This window comes from Euprymna scolopes, chromosome 26, assembly GCF_053919585.1.
Source record: "Euprymna scolopes isolate OS-2025 chromosome 26, ASM5391958v1, whole genome shotgun sequence".
Taxonomy (NCBI): domain Eukaryota; kingdom Metazoa; phylum Mollusca; class Cephalopoda; order Sepiida; family Sepiolidae; genus Euprymna; species Euprymna scolopes.
In genome coordinates, this window is record NC_136507.1 from 3,926,205 (window position 1) to 3,945,905 (window position 19,701).

The window sequence follows — 19,701 nt, forward strand, 5'->3', positions numbered from 1 at the left end:
CCACGTTTCCAGTTTTAAGAACTTAGCAATGATAACAAATCATCAGCATAGAGACAACCGAAACTGTCTTGACTCATCTTCCACTGATGAAAGATACGTCGGGTTATTGACATTAAAGCTGTGTCACTCACCTACTTTACGACTACATGAGACGGACAAGCTACTCTTCTATGCCCACCTTATGTATTGCCATGGTTGCACCTTTCTGGCGACTCTGCCAAAGGCTTTATCCAGGTTCACAAATGCTATGAAGAATATCCTGTCTGTACAGAAATTTCTCCTGTGGCATCAATTCTGCCCTGCCCGGTATAAAGCTAAACTGCATGTAATCTATATTTTATAATTACCTTGTCATTGAACATGTACTTTTTCTTTGTAATAAAATTGACAATGTAACTCTCATTTCATATGCTGGCATTTATTATGTCTGTTTAGATTAGAATGTGAACACTATCAGATGCTTTCAGCATTTCAACAATTATTTTGGATGGTCCACCTGTAAAAATTGAGAAAACTGTAAATAAGATGAAGAAGGGTTGGAGAACCTTCAGGCATTGTTACAGAAATGTTGTTTGCAAAAGCCTTTCTTTCCTCACTTTTCCTCCAAATACAAGTTTTGATAACATTTACATCTACGTTGGATTGTTTTCTTGTCGGTGTCACAATATTTTGCTACCAAATGAAATTGAGAAAATCCCAATACGGTTGTAGATGAGACAAGAGTTGCCAGTTACGATCACAAAAGCTGCCATTAATGAACATCATCTTCTTCACAAATGTAAACTCCCAGTGATTGAAATCAAGAAGTTTCCTCAACCATGTCCAGTCCCTAATAATATCTTGGGAAGAAACTACATTATGGCTGGTGTGGGGCAATCAAAAACTGCTAGAGCTAAAAAAAATCAACCCAATCATGTGCAAATGTAGAGAAGAGAACCATAAGGTGCAGTACTGCTTTGTCTGCACTTTATAGCTAATCAGTACAGTTTGAAAGATGTTGCAGAGTTCAATGATAATGCACATGACAGCATAAAGAAATGCTTTCAAAGCAACAGGTTACCATTTCTTTACATGAAAAGGAGAAATGTTTTGCTATTTCTTTAGATTTAGAAATCTAGCTTAGGAGATAGAATATCTTCTCCTGGGTTGTGATTTTGCAAAATTAATTTTTTTTAATCTACCATAATTAAATATTATATAACAAATAATGTTGCTAATTGTAACAGTTTGTTTTAATATTTTTTTATATTACAAAGGGGAAATAATCCCAGTTTTAGAAACTTGAGTTATTTCCCCTTCGTAATAATTTAAAAATAAATAGTTACGTTACTTCCCCTTTGTTAGTTCCTTTCCTTGAATTTTACTTTTCTTTCATAGTAATTGCTTTTGATTCCTATTACGTCTCTTCATTTGTGACATCATTAACATATATTAGTACAATTAAAATAGTCTTGAAATTTCTCTTGCTCATTCTTAAGACATTTCTAGATAGAATATAAAGAGAAGTACATTCAAACAGTCATTTTACATGATGCCTATAAAGGCAACTGCTTGAGTGCACTCCAAATTATATTTTAGTGGTGGTGAGGAAAGAAACATACATCATTTACTTTAACTTTCAGCTGATCAGGTTAATAATTATGCTCAGTAGATATGGTTTGTCTCGGCTTAGTATTCTTTCAAGATGTTCAAAAAGTTTCTTTTGAATGGTGTTGAACGATTTCAACATGTTAACGAGTCACAAAAAGATTTTATACTTGCTTGAATTGATCGCCTTCTTTGTTAGAAATTTAACAGACAACACTTGTTCAATTGACCTTTTGGCTAGGAACAAAGTGTAGTATCTGTTCTAGTGCTACAATTAGTCTATTCTGTGCTCTGTCAGTGAAGGATTGAATCAATTTTTATTTTTGTTCCAATTCAGTGCCCCTTTTTGGGGAGCTAGAGTTTCCTCACATTAATCTAAATCTGCTCTCGTGGGGGGGGGCAAGTAAATAGAAATACTTGTGTAGTTATGGATTTTCCTCCTTAATATGCAGCTTGGGGTTTTGGGGATATTGTTTTTAGCTTTCCAGTGATGCATATCATTAAAATCTTGTGTAGAATAGACAATAGCATGATGGGACTAAGACGAGCTATCCTCTTTTTTTTTCTAATGATGTCAACGTTCCTAAAATAGAATCCCTCGGTTTCTTTTGCCTCATTGAATATTTCTGCTATTTTGCTGTCTACTTTTGATCTTAGTAGTCATATAATTCCATATATAATTATTTTCTTTTTTCATCAGAATGGTCTTCGCATTATATTGAAGTTTTTTCTATATAATTTTAAGTTCAATAGTGTTTTTTCTCAAGTATGAAGTAATTCTCAAAAAATTAATTTTTTAGTAGAATTATAATTTAATCTTAAATTATTTTATCATAGTCTGTTCATAATTGAAATCATTTGTTGAATTAATAATTTTATCAACTTTATTCACCATTTAAAAAACAATTATAAAAAATATTACTGTCATAAATGGATCTTAATGCAATCAGATGTAAAAACAGCCTTTAACTGAACCAAACCTGTCAACTATGTCAAGTGAAGACAGAAATCCATCATTGGATCACTCAAATTATTAGAAGAAAAGCAATAAAAAAATATCCATTAATATAACTCACTCGTTGATCATTAACACTAAACAATGGTTTTATATATATATGTGGTTTTCATTTTTTTATCGATAGCATAACTTTGCGTGTATGTTCTATATGTGTAAAGGAACCTTTTTTTTTTTTTTTTTTTGTGAGGTGTTCTTCTACTAGTACTGTATTATTGGTCTAATTTCCATCCCAAATCATTTTCCTCTGTATAATCGTTAGTTTGTGCTTATATTTATATATATTAAATGTGGTATCTAGTGTTGGGACAATTCCTAAATTTTTTCCGATTCCAGGAAAATGTTGATTAATGATTCCGATACCAAATACGATTCCGATTCCCGTGGAATTGTTTTGAAATATACCATTATATAATTGAAAGTCTTTGTGTAGCGAAAAAATTTGGTTCAACGAAAAAGTGGAAATACAATTAAGGGAATTGCGAAAACGATTTGATTTTTTTCGGAAAATTTCTTTCATTGAAGATAAAAGTCAAGACAAATATTTTAACCATGAATTAAACATGCATCATGAAATTAATAACAATCAATTTAAGGAGTTATTTTATATATTAAAAAATATAAAGAAAAATTAAGTCATGATTAATTCAACAACAATACAATAGCATCAAATTTTAAGGGGAATAACATGTTTTGTTTATCTTTTGATATCCATTTTTTTGGTTTTATTTTCTCTTTATCTTCGATAACTCTTTAAAATCTAACTTTTTCTTGCAGCTTCAATCGCTAACTGATTTTTATTCAACTTTATAGAATATTATTTTTAAATGAAATTAAAAAATAACTAAATCTTTGATTAAATTTTTAGCCTTTTATGTTCATCTCAAATTATTCCTGTTTATTTGACTTTTTAAAAAATATTTTTAACAATAAAAATGTTATTTTTTAAATCTAAATAAATTGATTTATTTCTATATTTATTTTTATTATATAATTATATACTTATCGTCCTTCAATGTTTATCCTTATTTAATGTCTTAATTTACCTCTATTTCTTTATAAAAAAGTACATTTTTGGTAATTGTTTATTTCTATAAAAGTCATTTATTGAACTTTCGAAATAACCTCTGCTTTAATGCTTTTTCTGACAACCTTTCTATTTTTGTTAGGGGTTGGAAAACATTTACCAATGCTCACATCATGACTGATACCAGGCATCGGTGAATGTTGACCAAGCCCCTAGAGTCCTTCAGTTGAACGGCTCTGAGTGACTGACTAGTTAGCTTGCAAACTTAGGGTTCAAAGGATTAAAAAAAGTTTAACTTTTTTCCTTTTTTAATAAATTTTTCACATTTTTTTTTGTTGTGCAAAGAAGTTTCAAAAGAAATGTTTAATTGCTTCATTCGCAGAATATTTTAATGAAATGTAAATTTCTAAAAGAAAAAAAATTCACTTATCGCATTTATTTAACAGATAGCAAAATGATTGTTTTCTTTTGTAGTTTTCGAAAGACCTTAAGCAGAACCGTTAGTCAGCATAATATGTAGTTCTAATGTTTTTGTTTTTATATACTTCAAAAATGCCGACCGACTGTCAAAGTTTCACTTTAGTTTTAGAAATATTTCCTGAAACAGCCTCCGTTTAGAAAATAGAAAGTACATATATTGTTCTTTTATTGTTTAAATAATTTGACTTGTTTTATTTTTAAAAAATATAAAGATTGACAAGACATTTTTCATTTACTAATGAGATTTTTCATTCATTTACTAATGGAAGTGTGTTGGTAAAAACAAAAAAATAAACTTGTCAAAAGATAAGTGCCCCCCCCCCTGTCTTTTTTAGTCACCAGTTGAAAAAAACACTGATTTTTAACATGATTTACTCTCAATAAGAGCACTGTAAAATCTTTTTTCTCTAAGGGTTACGTATTCATCAACTTTTTCATGGACTTGATGTAGTTAGGCTGTTTTATACATAAATAAACTTCGCTCACAAATGAAAACAATGTTACCTCGCGGCCCCTAAAGTTTCGCAATAGTGCAAACAAATAACTAATCATGTGCTTCAAAGTTTCGAAACACAGTGCCTATGTATGTGACGGAATAAAAAATTCCTTAAGATAAATAAAGATTAGCTTTAAAGTAGTTAATAAAATTCTTGTACATCATATTAAATATGTTATGAAAAGTTCTATGACGTTTTTATCATAAATTTTTAGAGCATTAATCTCACTTCAAACACAGTTCAACTTAAAAATATAAGAGAATCATAATGAAATTCCAATTCCGATTAATCCTCCCATCACTCGTGGTATCTGTGTGGCAATACAATTAAAAACAAATTCCTATACTAAACTTAAACGTTTCTCAAGTAAAACCTGTGTTGGATTTGATGGTGAGGTTATATTTGTATTTGTACGGGTAGAGATATTTGTGCTGGTTTGTGTTCATGCCATTGGCCATAAGTAATAAAGATGTTTTACTTATTTTCTTGAGGTTACATAAATTAAAATAATAAAGGAAGAAGAATGATATTAGGTGCTCATCATTTATTCTTGGGCAATGCTGCCTCTGCATGTCGGGGTGGAAAAAAGTAAGTTTTTTTTTTTTTTTTTTAGAGATGTATTCACCAAATGTATTCATGACATAGTTCTTCTGGTTGGTATGATGGGAAATGAAGTCTTTCTGTCTAACCTACCTAGAGCTACCTAGTTGATTTAGGGCTTCAATTTCTTTCTCAGAAACAGCTGAAACTATTAGTGTTTAGCTTGAGGCTTTCAGAGGAAAAAGTGTGTGTGTGGGGGGGGTCACCTTCAGTGACAATTTAGTATTTAGATGGCAGCAGAAATTTTGTTCAGGGATTTTTCATTCTAATGTTGCCTTGTGGTCAAATGTTGAATTTTTCAGATCTGACTTTTAATGAAATCCTTTTCGTCCTTTTCACACAGAGTAGAAGATTCTAAAAAAAAGAAAATGAAAGTAATAATTATCATTTTCATGAAGAAAAAAACAATGAAAATTAAAAAAAACATCTCTATAAAATCATGCAAGGAAAGGAATTGCTGTACCAATCATTTGTTTTTCTCTCTTGATTATGGTACAAAAAAAATTTTCTAACCTAAGAGGTTACGCACACCTGTATCAAGCTCCAACCCCCGTGACATTGCATCCCTAAACTTCTTTTACAACTACTTCTATGAAATGTGCTCTGATGAATTTAGGGCGCTTGTATCTCTACAATATGATTACCTGACCAGCAGCAAAATCCCACCTCTTTACTGTATATGTTCCTATATGCTGGAAGATTTTCTACTCTACTTCTTTCCTCAGATTGCTTGCCTTTGGAATTGTCTCCATTTCAAGACTGTACCACCATGCAAAAATTTCAATGTAATGTAAACAAACATCTTACTGCTCAACTCTTTATTCCAGAATGCCTCCTGTCCCCTATCACAGTAACTCTTTATGCAATATACCTTGTTTGTAGTGGTGGAGATGTGCATAAAATTATTAGTTGAAAATTACAAACGAATATCAACCTTTTAAAAAATGCGATATTCACTTAATTTTCTATCTTTTTTCAACGTGATATAGTGTGATGAGGCTACGAGAAATAACTTTTCTATTTGTGATCTTTCAAAAAAACAAATTATTTTCCTGTTTCCATATTTATCTGCAGTCGACCTTCCACATTGAAATAACCTTTAAGGTTGACCTACTCTAGCATCATAACAATGGATCCGTGTTTCTTCTTCCACTGCTGCTGCTGTTTATGTAGAATGACCACTGAGTGACCACTTGAATTCTATCCCCACCCCCACCATCCCTGAAGCTTCTGAATTTAATGTTTTTATAAACAAGAACTATATTGTGGCTTTCATTAGTTTCTATATCACTTTAATGACAATGTAAACGGAAGATTACTACCACCACCACTACTACTACTTTAGAGTTCTTACACCAATTATCAAGAATTTCTTGCTGATAAAAACTGAATTTTCTTTGAATATAAGTAACAACAATGATCTCCAGATTTTTTGTACTCCATTTGCCTATATTATTATAGAACGCTCACACTAGCAATAACTTTTTTATGTACCATACTTCAGCTATCTGGCAAGTTCCATGAATTTGTTTAGTTTCTCTGTTTCCTTGTGATCTGCTGTGATAGCAAAATCTACAATTTGGCAGTTTTTTTCCTTGTTGATTGTTATCATGTCTTGTCTCCTTGCTTTGATGCATCTGTACATTCTTTCATGTCTTTGAATTTTATGCTTTTCCTTTTCTCCAGTTTGTGTGTCATTTGTCTGTGTGTTGATGGCACGATATTCTTTTTGTGCAAATTTGTTGCATTGAGTTATGTGATTTATCGTTTCATCTTTAAGTTTAACTAAGTTTACATTTGTTTTACTGTGTTTTTATATTATTATAATCATTCTTATAGTTATAATAATAATAATTTATTACTATTCATATCAGTTTTCACACCTGTCATTCTCATACAAAAAAAAAACTGTGGCTTTCCCTAGAGTCTAAATAACAGCAAGTTTCAGCACTTTAAAAAAAATTCTGTTTTCTTTCATTATCATTGAAATACATTACCAGTAGTTTTCCCTGAAATCTGAATGATAATAAGTCTCCTCAATGTTTCAGAACATTTTGTTCTCTTCCAGTTGTGATTTCGATGATGTTTAGTCATTTGATTTCCCTGGTAGCAAGAGGTGGCACAAGGTCAAAAGGTGGGGGGAAAACTATTTCTCCTGAGGAGGCATTCTTATTGACTACAAAATAGCCAAATATAGCCCTGTAGCCATCTTGAGTGATTTACAATACACTCCTCCCTCTCCAGAGTAATGCCTGGAAGGGTGTACTTCCTAACAGTGTAACAAACTATACCTCATTCCAACACAAAGTCGGCTTGCCTCAAGACAATTGTTATTTGCCAGGATGATGCCAATGATGTATCTCCTTGGCTGTTGTCAGCCAGCAAACAAAACGTGCTGGATGCTGGAAAACCATTTATAATGCTACCCTCCTTACTCAGATCATTCTATCTTGGATCACTTTCTGTGATTTCAACTGATATTGGTATGTTTTTTGGTGAATGTCTGCGAGGAATTCCCAGCAGACATTCACCAAAACATTCTTTATTATTCTTACATATCATTATCTAAAGTCTTGAGTTGATTTAAAATATGTAACACTTCTCTTTCAGCTTGTTTGGTTTTAAGGGTTATTTTGTTTGGCACTATACAATCTTCCTTAATGTCAATTGTTAATACAATTGTACATTTTAAAATTTTAATACTGTAAGATTTCAGAAATCAAGGGATTTCTTGCCAGGGGTAATAATTGATTAATGTATTTTTCCCCCAATTTTTTTTTTTGTTTTTACTGGGGATGAGTCATCTTACCAGATGCCAGACATTCATCTGCTATTGCAGATATTCCAACAGAGATATTTTAGGATTCCAACCATCTCTTTAAGTGCAATTGTTTGAATCTTTCTTGCACTTAGTTCGCCAGGTATATTTGCCAGATAGTTTTTGTAAATTATTTTTCATAAGCTTGGTAGTTTCTATGATTACTCGGATTATGAAGATTTTCATAACATTCCAGTTTCTTTTCATGTCACACTTAAGACTTTATTTAGTTATCTTTTCCTTCTCAACTCTGTTTAAGCCAGCATCATTCGGGACACTGAATTCAACTGGGATTTCTACTTTCTCTTTTTTGTCCCATATCACTGTCAATTTCACAGCTCTAGTTTCTGTCAGGCTTACGAGAAAATTCTTGCAGTTTTTACTTTTTAATTCAGATGAGCATATCTTGGCTCAAACAAAAATTTATTGAAATAAGCACCATCAGAATGAGCACACTTTTGCCAACGCAAAACAAGTTTTATATGCGAGTAACTTAATACATCTTGTGTTCTAGTGGTAATGAAGTTGCCGAAGATGTTTGATATTGCATAGTTTTTTGACGCATTTCTCACGTAAAAAGTTGTTGAGATGCTTGAAAAAGTGGTAGTTGGTAGGTGAGAGATCTGGAGAGTATGGCAGATGATGCAGTTTCATAGCCCAATTCGTTCAGGGCTAGTTAAGCAACGTATGGTCAGGCATTGTCGTCGAGGAGAATTGGGCCTTTTCTGTTGACTGATGTTGAAGTCTGATGCATTTCATCTATTTGTCGACAGTACTTCTCCATTGTAATGGTTTTATCTGCATGAAAAAAATTATAATGGATAAGACTGTTTGCAGACAAGCAAACAGTCAACATGACTTTGTTTTGGTGCAACTCTGGTTTCGGAAAGTGTCCTGGAGCTGAGCATCGCTGGTTGTCCTAAAGAACTCACTTTTCATCGCATGTCAGAACCAGGTTGAGAAACGGGTTCTTGTTACGTAAAAGAAGGGGAGATAACACTTCATGACGGTGTTTTTTTTGGTTGTCGTTTAATTAGTGAGGCACCCATTTATCAAGTTTTTTTTGTCTTTCCAATCTCCTAAGTGGATGGAAATTGTCGTAGATGTTACACCTAATTCTCAAACTGTTGTGTATAGATTGGCTTTGACTAAGGGTCTTTATTGATTGTTGTCAACATCCGATGGCCGACCACTATGCTATTTCATCAGGACCCTTGTCGACGCCACAAAATTTTTTAAACCACTATTGTGCTTGTGTGTTCAGTAGTGGATCCTGGCCTAAAAGCTTTGTTGATATAGTGAGCTGTTTCAGCAGCTTTTCAGCCTAGCTTGAATTGAAATTAAAAAATTGTGCAAATTTCATTTTTTTTTTTTTTTTTTGATCTTGTATTCAACGTTCTGAAAAGAAGACATAACTGTTTTAAAATGGTTGTAATTTAAATGATTAGATAGTGAAAAATGCTCTTTAACATGATTTGGGACAAGATCAAAGTGTAGTATCTGTTCTTCAGATGCTGCACTTCAATTTCTTGTTCTGTCAGTGGAGGAGAAATCCTTCACGACTGAGACAATTTTTATTTTTGTTCCTTTTCTCCACATTAAAAAACGACCCTGGTGTCTAACTCTGTCCCGTGGGGAGGCATTGTAAATAGGAACATGATATATAGAGTAAAGGTAATTTAACAAAAACTTAGTTGAAAATACATCATTTGAAATCAAAAATTAAAAATTCTGCAAGAACCTTCTTATCAACCTAAGTGTGTAGCTGTAGAAATTGCAGTCATAGTAAACTTCCAACATTTGTTTCTAAAATATTTTCTCAAGACTTGCTGCTACACTGGATACTCAATTTTTTACAGATGGTCCCATAGAAATATTTATACAATACATTGTGTGTTACAATGTACAGTAGCTGTCCGCAGCAGAAACTTACAACTTGCTCTTTATTTTTGTGTCGCAGACCTGACTTGTTGGCGTTGTTAAAAACCACTCAGCTTCTTAAAAGTATTGGTCATAAAGAATAAATCATGAGCAGCTATTATCATCCTTTCTGCATCATAATGGCGTGATCTTCTTGGAGCTTTAAAAGTTTTGGATTGGGAAATTTTGGGGTCGACCCATCAGAAGGTAGTCTTATTCAGGGTTTGCCGAATGACCGTACTCTTGGTCCGATGTTTGCACGTGACCGTACTCTTGGTCCGATGTTTGCACGTGACCGTACTCTTGGTCCGATGTTTGCACGTGACCGTACTCTTGGTCCGATGTTTGCACGTGACCGTACTCTTGGTCCGATGTTTGCACGTGACCGTACTCTTGGTCCGATGTTTGCACGTGACCGTACTCTTGGTCCGATGTTTGCACGTGACCGTACTCTTGGTCCGATGTTTGCACGTGACCGTACTCTTGGTCCGATGTTTGCACGTGACCGTACTCTTGGTCCGACGTTTGCAAGTGACCGTACTCTTGGTCCGACGTTTGCAAGTGACCGTACTCTTGGTCCGACGTTTGCAAGTGACCGTACTCTTGGTCCGACGTTTGCAAGTGACCGTACTCTTGGTCCGACGTTTGCAAGTGACCGTACTCTTGGTCCGACGTTTGCAAGTGACCGTACTCTTGGTCCGACGTTTGCAAGTGACCGTACTCTTGGTCCGACGTTTGCAAGTGACCGTACTCTTGGTCCGACGTTTGCAAGTGACCGTACTCTTGGTCCGACGTTTGCAAGTGACCGTACTCTTGGTCCGACGTTTGCAAGTGACCGTACTCTTGGTCCGACGTTTGCAAGTGACCGTACTCTTGGTCCGACGTTTGCAAGTGACCGTACTCTTGGTCCGATCTAAGAAAAAAATAATTTAGTCGTCTGTTCTATAGTCACCAAGAATTCTGTGTTCTTTGTAGACTTAACAGAAATACACTAACAAAGTTTGCATTTTGTTTTCATACCACAAAACTTGCGTCGTTAAAACAGGAAATTATAATCTGAGTATAAAAATGTTTTTGTTGGTTTTTTATTTTATTTTATTTTTTAAGACCCAAATTCTTTTACTCTAAAGGATTTCTTTGTTTGATTTCTAAAATAATTTGTTTTTATCCTACAAATTATTTTCTCCTGTTTATAAACATTGCATAAGGATGCTGCTGATAACTCTTGGATTGGAAAACAGATTGGATAGTGTAAAACAAAACAAAAAAAATGGTGTGCTTTCAAATATTACCAACTTTTTCTTTTCTATTTCGACGCATAAATTTAAAAAATAGCATCAATGGAAACATTCTTGTTTCTATCTTTTTCATGAACTTTAATTGATACCAAAGATTAGATAGAAAATAATAAACTGTTGTGTGTCGATTGGATCCCATCATTTGAGCTTCATAATATTTTGGCCATAGATCAACTCTTTTTGCATGTGCGTGCCTAATGTTTGCTTTCAAACTAAAGACCCTTGTTCTTTAGCACACTATCTTTTGTTCTAAACAAACTTCTTTCAATGTGCCACTTCTTTTTTTTTCTTTTAAATACTTGTATTCAGCTCAAACACATATCACCACCAAAGCCAAAGGGGATAAATGTTGGGGGGTGTAGCCTGAATATAAAGTTTAGTAGCAAGATATTTGTTCACATTACATTTAAATTTCTGCAAGTGAGTAAGAGCAATGGAGGGAATTCCAGCTTAAGTGAAATTAGCATTTTTAATAAACCACCCGACCTTATGTATTTCTCTTTTTGGGGGAACTCATATTTTAATCAATTTTAATCCAATTTCAACTTTTAATTATAATTTTAAAAATAGGGTTGGAGCTAAATAGCATGAAAGTATCAGAATAATCAAGTTACTGGGATCATTAAATCTATGATAGAAAAATTGCCATTTACCATATTAAAAAAAAAAAATTATACACAATATTTATATATTTTTATGTACATGGTTCACTAAACTAATTAACCGATCATTATGAATTTTGAAGACAGTTGCTAGACATAAGGGATGCAAATGTTTAATTTTATGCAAAGGAGCTAAAAACGAGATGGAAGACCTTTGTGAAAGTTTAGATACTGGTAATTTTTTGAAATTTTAACAATAGGTATTAGATGTCAATTAATAAATATTCCTAAAATTGCAATTCAATTTAAAGGTTTTTAGGGGGTATGAAAATCTATAAAAAAAAAAAATATTTTTTTAATTAGTATGAATAATATACATAAAAAATAATTCCAGTGCTAAATAAAGCCTAATTATTAATAGAAATCTTAGCAGAATATAAAGTTATAATCCATTAAATAATGAATAAATAAAATTTTGTGACTGAAGGCTTTTCTTTTAGAATTTAATAAAATATTTTAGATCATTCATTGTTCTAAGATTAAGCTGTTTGGGTTAATGAGATGAATAGATTGTCAGTGGAATGGTGATGAACACAATGAGAGTATTGAAAATAATAAATTGAATGACTTATGGTGATGTGTTTTTATATATCAATTGTGAGGTTGATGATCAGAGATTTTTTTTTTTTTTTTTTTTTTTACAAAGGCATCACCACATTATCAAGGCCCAGAGGCCACTCAAGGATAAGGGTTAAAGAGTGTACAGTAGAAATTGGTCAATATAGTAATCATTAGTAATGAAAATTTGGTAAATTTAATAACTTATATGGAACGGCTCATCAAGAACTTATTTACTTTAGACTTGAACACAACCATATTGTAGTCAGCCGGAAAGCAGGAAAACGGAAGACAATTCCACAGGCGTGCAGTTCTAAGAAAGAAGCTTTGTTCATGGAATCTACGTTTAGGTTTAGGCACAGATAAAGAGTGGGGGAAATTATTGATAGTGTTTACAGCTAGACGAGTGTTTCTTGTGAAAGTTTGGCGAGGGGGGACCATAGATTGAAGCTCAGTTGAACACTTTCCATGAAAATAACGATACATCAGAGACAAACTCGCAACATCTCTTCTGTGAGATAGAGGTTGCAAGGAGGAGAAAAGGACATCTCCTACGAGGCTACGAAGTCTATTTTGAACTCTATCAAGGCAGGACAAGTCCTTTCTAGCAGCTCCTGCCCAGATGTGGCAACAGTATTCCATCCTTGGACGTACCTGGCTCTTATATAGGTAGAGAATAGCATCAGCAGTGAGATATCTACTGGATCTATAGAAAGATCCCACCATTTTTCCAGCGGCCTTGGCGACAGATTTGATATACGTGTTCCATTTAAGATCAGGAGTAATGGTCAAGCCCAGAAGCTTGTCAAAACTTGAGGCCTCCTGAAGACGAGAGCCATTCATTTCAATTGATGACAAATGTGAATTAGAATGTTGATGATGTAAAGAGAGAAGCTTGGTTTTAGATGCATTAAAAGTAACCAGCCACTCCTTTCCCCATTGTACTACGTGCTCAAGATCAGAGGAGAGAGAATTGGAGAGAACTTGGTCGTTTACTGTCTTAGATGTGGTACCATAAATGGTAGTGTCGTCAGCATAAATGTCTACAAATGATGTAAGGATATGATTTGGAAGATCATTAATGTAGATCAGGAAAAGAGTTGGGCCCAGGATGGACCCCTGAGGGACACCGGCATTAATACTGTGAGCTTCTGATTTTTGCCCCTCAACTACTACTCTTATGAACCTATCAGAAAGAAATGATTTAATAATTGAGAAGACTTTTCCAGCTATACCATAGCTAGCGATCTTATGAAGTAAACCTTTATGCCATACCCTATCAAAGGCTTTAGATATGTCAAGAGCAATTGCCCTAGAAAGATTGCCACCGTCGAGAGATTTGCTAATCCTATGCGATATAACTGTAAGGACATCTGCTGTAGATCTAGCAGAACGGAAACCATATTGAGTGTCACTAAGAAGGTTATTTTTGTTGAGATGTTTGATTACTTCTGTATTTAACACAGATTCTAGCAACTTACTCATGACGCACAGGAGACTTATTGGCCTGTACTGAGAGGGGGATGAGCGATCACCTGAATTCGTAAATACAGGGCATACTGATGAGATTTTCCAGGGAGATGGGAAACTATTCTCCTTAAGACAACGTTTAAACAGTTTTGTAAGTATGGGCGCTAATTCAGGTTGAAGTTTTTTGAGTACTATAATTGGAATACCATCAGGGCCAGTTGCTTTACTCGAATCAAGGTTTTTGATTAGCTTCGCAACATCACGTACAGATATACGTATATCACATAGCGTGTTTTCTGATACAGGAGGAAATATTGGAGGTTGGCGGTCTTGGTCGCAAAGGAAAGAGATGAGTTTTTTGTATATATTGCAAGGATTCTATTGTAAATTTGTTTCTATTCTGAATGTCTCTAATTTTTATAAATTATAAAATAATGTGAGATCACTTTTTCTCTTTTCTGTTTCCTTTTTCTCCCTCCTTACTTTTAATTCTTTCCATCTTTTTTATAAATTTAAAAATAACATTTTTATTCGTTTTGGATGTAAAGTTAGATTAGTGGTTCTAGCCAATTTTTTAATAAATAAAGTAAATAATATCTAATTCAAAACTTAACAGTAATATTTCTAGATGAATTAAATTGTGAATGGTTTCTTTCCAAATTATTTCAGGCAGCAATATAAAGTCTGTAGTTTTTGGCTGATTGCTTTCTCATTTCCCTCATCACCTGAAATGGTTTTGGCTAGGAAGATTGTGCGAGAAAAAGACATGTTTTACTCACAAACTTATTCATGGCAGGAAGAAAGTACATATATACAAATAAAATACACATTGGTCTTTATCTCTCTCTTTCTCTCTCTCTCTCTCTCTCTATATATATATATATATATATATATATATATAGTGTATGCAAAATCAAGACTTCAAAACAAGGTGTTGATGGCAACAAAAAATGTATTTCATTTTACGTTACAATTGTTTCAATATCTAGTTCGACAATTTCAAGCATTATATCGTTTGAAAATTTTCAAAAACCAGCATTTCTTCAGACTTTATGAATAAACACTTTAGGTAATGTAGCATTTTTTTAATAGAAAGAAAAAAAGGAGGGGGGGGGTCCGTAACAGGAAAAGCATGTGAGAAACATTTACCTTGGTTGTGGTTCAATTAATGATTAATGCTCAATTATGAAATGTGATAATTTTGTGGCTTAATCCTTGAGTCAACCATTTTTGGCTTAAAACCTATTAGTATATGAAAATTTACTGAATTACACAAACTCAGTATATTACATATGTGTATATATATATATATATATATATATATATATATATATATATATATATAAGCAAGATAAGACACTATCAAGCAATAAATTCTTTAATCGAATATATGTCTCTATATTTTGTTTTTTTCAGAATTTAAAATTTAACCACAAAACTTATGTAATAATATAAAACTGAATGCCTGTGTGTGTCTGGTCACGAATAGGCTCCTTTATGGTTGACTATTTAAAAAAAAAATGATTACATATAATGATAGAATATGTATCGAGACACAGGAATGGGTATGTTTGATCTGGCAGAACGGTGATTCATTAAAATTGTGGGGTCTGCGTTCGCGCCTACTCTACAAAGTATGGAAATAAAAAATTTAAAAATTAAAAAAATGTTTATAAGTGTTTTTGATATAGATGTACACAAAAATACTTTGATGGGTATGTTTTAACTTAAATAAGGATAGTATAATAAAATTGTGGAGTCTGCGTTTGCGCCTGGCCTCCATAGAATGGACATAGGCATAAACTTTAGACTTTTCATATCTATCTGCGTAAGTATACTTTGATAATTATGTTTCAGTTTGAAGAAATATGGTATAATAAAATTATGGGGTGTTCGTTCGCACCTGACCTCCATAGAATGGAAATATGTCACAAAGTTTAACAAGGTTTTTTAATATAGATCCACAGAATATTGTGATAAGTGTTTCAATGTGAACAGGTATGGTATAATAAATTATGGGGTTTATTTATTTTACTTTTACTTTCATCATATTTTGCTTTGGTTTTGATACCCCCAAATTCAACCCAAATTTGCAACCCTTCCTTTTCATAACCTATCATACTTTCATAAATCAGAGTCCATTTTCTGTAGGCTGTTTTGAACCCAGTCAACGACGGGTACTTTTGCTAGTATATATATATATATATATATATATATATATATATATATATATATATATACACACACACACACACACAGAGAGAGAGAGAGTGCTCTCAAGTAAAACCACTTAATTTTTTTTTATTTTTACTAACAGGTCCTTTTCATTGTGACCCACTTTCCCCCAACACTGTCAGAGACTCTGGTAACTCTAACCTTTGACCTGTCATTTGATGTGAGTCACAACATATGACTCCCCCTTCCCCTTCGAAAGGAAAATGGCCCTCATTTCTCTTTTGCATCTTTTTAGTGTGTGGTGTTAATTCATTTGGTACTTTTAATAAGATGGAGGAGGAAGAGTTGGAGGGGGTGAATGTTGATGCGATGCTGCTCTGGAGGAAGAACAACAAACAAGTGAGAGAGAGAAAAAAAACTTATATCCTTCCTGTAAATAGTTAAGCATACCAATCTGATAATGCTGGTCAATTCTCGCCTCTTCTCTCAGAGCAATGAAAAGTCCCTGTAAAATATCTACCGTCTCTAGTTTATTTTCACTTTTTTTTTTAAAGTAGAAACAAAAAGAAATTGACAAATTTTGTTTGATTACAAATTGAGTGTTCCTCTTATTTTGAGAGGAATTGTTTTCTTCTGAAGAAACCAACAAACCATGAAGTTTCATTGTTCAATCTTCTACCATTTGATGTGTACTCTTCAGTTCGTTCAGTTTAAAGGTCAGTCAAATTTTTGCTCAGCTCGGCATCAGTTATTTAAATCACTTTTTAGGTATCTTTTTTTTTTTTTTTTTTCTTAATTTTCCAGAATTTTGGTTCATTACGACTTTTGTTTTATTTTAATTAAAAAAAATTTTCTATTCAGCAACAACAACAAAGAATATCATAGTCTTTTGTGCATTTAATCCCTGAACTTTTAAATCTTTTAAAATTATAAACTTAATCAAATTTTCTCTGGATTTAATTTTCAAACCAGCTTTTTGATTTTGTTTCTCAGTAAAATTTGATCAAATATTTAAGAATTTTTGTTTTAAACTTTAAAAAACATTTTTGATTAAAAGTTATCAGATTGAGCTATTTATTCAATATTAATTTAATGTTACATTTTTTCCTTTATAAATTATAGAAAAATATTTTTTTTTAATAACAAAATCGTCTGAATTTTATCCATTATAAATTTTTCAAATTTGATCATTTTTTTTCCTTTAATGAATTTCCATAGTATTTTATTTGTAACAACTTTATTTTGACATCTTTAAATGCTAACTCAGAATACAACTGAATATCTCTAACCTTTAACAGGTTTCACCTACAAATAAATTGTTTTTTATATTGAATTTAATTTTTTAAATTAATTTTTAGCTTTATTTTTTTTTGTCATTTTAGTTAAATATCTTTCTCATTCTTTATATTATTAATAATGTTGTATTCCTTTATGGATTTTATTTTTAAAGTAATGTGAGTCATTATGTCATTCTTATTTATCTAAATAATAAAAATGGAAATAATATAAGTAAAAAAAAAAATTAGATTTTTTTTTTCCAAAATTTTAAATAGACAGTTTTTCATGTTTTTTTTTTTGTTTTTTTTTTTTATTTCACTTTTCTCAATTCTTTAGAAATATTTTGTTATTGATAAATAAAAAAAATTACAGTAAAAGATAAGTTCTTTATTTCACATTCATTTCATGTTGAGATTAAGTGACATCTGAGAATTTGGTGTCAATCCAAATAATTAAAAAAATTTTATATCTCAAAATATGTGAAACAATTTAGTAAATAACTCCTTATTTAGTAACTCCTAAAGAAGTCAGTTTATATATATATATATATATATATATATATATATATATATATGTATGTATATGTAGTGTGTTTTGTATGCACTTTTAGGATGTTGATTGGATATCTGACTCTGAATAAATTTATATTTTATTTTTAATACTTTTTCTGGATTTCCAAAAAATCAGTAATATATAATTTTCAACTTAACGATATTTTAGATGGGATGACACCTCTAAATTAAATGTGATATTGTCGTGACTGAAATGATTCTAGCTAAGAGTAAAATAGCAAGTGTAAGATAAAGGATGATCAATGACTCCTATTTTCCGGCACTTTTGATGGCCTTGTTATGTTATATTTAATTTAGAAAATAATTCAAAGTGTAGTATCTGTTCTAATATTACATTTTATTTGTTCTATCCTCAGTCAGTGAAGGAAAAAATCTTTCAAGAAAGACAATTTTAATTTTTCTCCCCCAAATCTTTCCAAATTGCATCTTCTTGGGGATTAAAAACATCAAAAACCGACCCTGTATCTAACTCTTCCTTCGTGGGGGAGACACATAATACACCCTTGACTAAACCCTAACTCCTCTCCAATTTACAGTAGTCAACAACACAAAAATTATACATCACAATCCTCACTTAAAAAGAATAAAAATCCCTAAAACCACTAAAAATATTCTATAATCAACAATAAAAAATTTTGTCTTGGCAGGAATATTTTAATCTTCATGAACTCCTCAGAAAAATGTTGGGGGGGGGGGGTTGAACAAATCTTGATTAATACCCCACCTGAAGATGATTGAATGAATCAATCGAAAGCCTTGCAAAAAAATGAAACATAAAATCTACAGATCTACATATGATAATTTGATAAAAATACTCGATAGACCATCCAAAAAAACAAAAATAAAACAGAGTTTTTTAGCAGAAGCATTCCATGTTGTTTAGTAATATGTCTTAATGAAAATATTTTGCCTAAATATACATACATACATACATACATACATATATATGTATATATATATGTATATATATAATCTGTGAATGACGGAGTGTTTTTTTTTTTTTTTTTATTTGGAGTAAAAGAGCTCAATACAGTGTAGAGTAAGAATAAAGTTAAAAAATGTGTAGATTGCTTAAAAATATTGGTTCATTTTTATCTTATGTTTTAAAATCCAGTGCTTAATAAATATTAATCCAATAACATTTTTCAAAGGATTAAGTGACAAAACCTCAGTTGTGGAAGTAGAATATGTCAACCGATATTTCTGTGCAATAAATGCTTTTCTCATAAGACATGCGTGGACACACACGTGCACGCACACACACGTGCGCACACACACACACTCGTGCATTTTGTCTTAAGCTGCACTTGTAACTCTCCACATCTTTTATTGATGACAATAAAAACACTTAAATTTAATTTTTTTTTTTTTTTTTTTTTGCAAGTGATTGTTAAGCTTGATATTTCAAGCGAAGCACTTGTTTCTTTTTGAACATTTTAAAGGTCATATTTTGTAGTTAAATGTTTTTTGAAAATTGTACTTTAGTGTTTCTTGAATCTGTGTCTTTGTTATTGACTGATGTTTAGTGAACATTTAGTGTCCTTTAAAAATGAAGTCTTTTACTCGCAAATAAAAGACTGAAAAGTGGAGACATTGGAAAGTTATTCAAAAATATACTTAAAAGATGAAAGTAACTTTGAAAAGCATACTTATGATATTTAATTGAGAGTAGTTCTGCATTTATTCATTCGTTTAGAAGAACAGAATATGTCACAAAATATTAAGTAAATTGAAAGAACTTTAT

At 32.0% G+C, this 19,701-nt stretch overlaps 1 protein-coding gene across 3 annotated transcripts in view; it reads left to right on the top strand.

Moving 5' to 3' along the window:
* The window catches only part of LOC145247896 (uncharacterized), a 341,390-nt gene that overhangs the window by 261,109 nt on the left and 60,580 nt on the right, over positions 1-19,701 (top strand). The window contains exon 1 of one of the 3 annotated variants that reach the window (XM_080109517.1): positions 16,269-16,823. The exons of the other annotated variants lie outside the window; for them this stretch is intronic. Within the exon in view, the coding sequence (XP_079965643.1) occupies positions 16,760-16,823 (64 nt within the window). The 5' untranslated portion in view covers positions 16,269-16,759. Of the gene's footprint in view, positions 1-16,268; positions 16,824-19,701 lie in introns of those variants that run through there. 3 annotated transcript variants of the gene reach the window in all.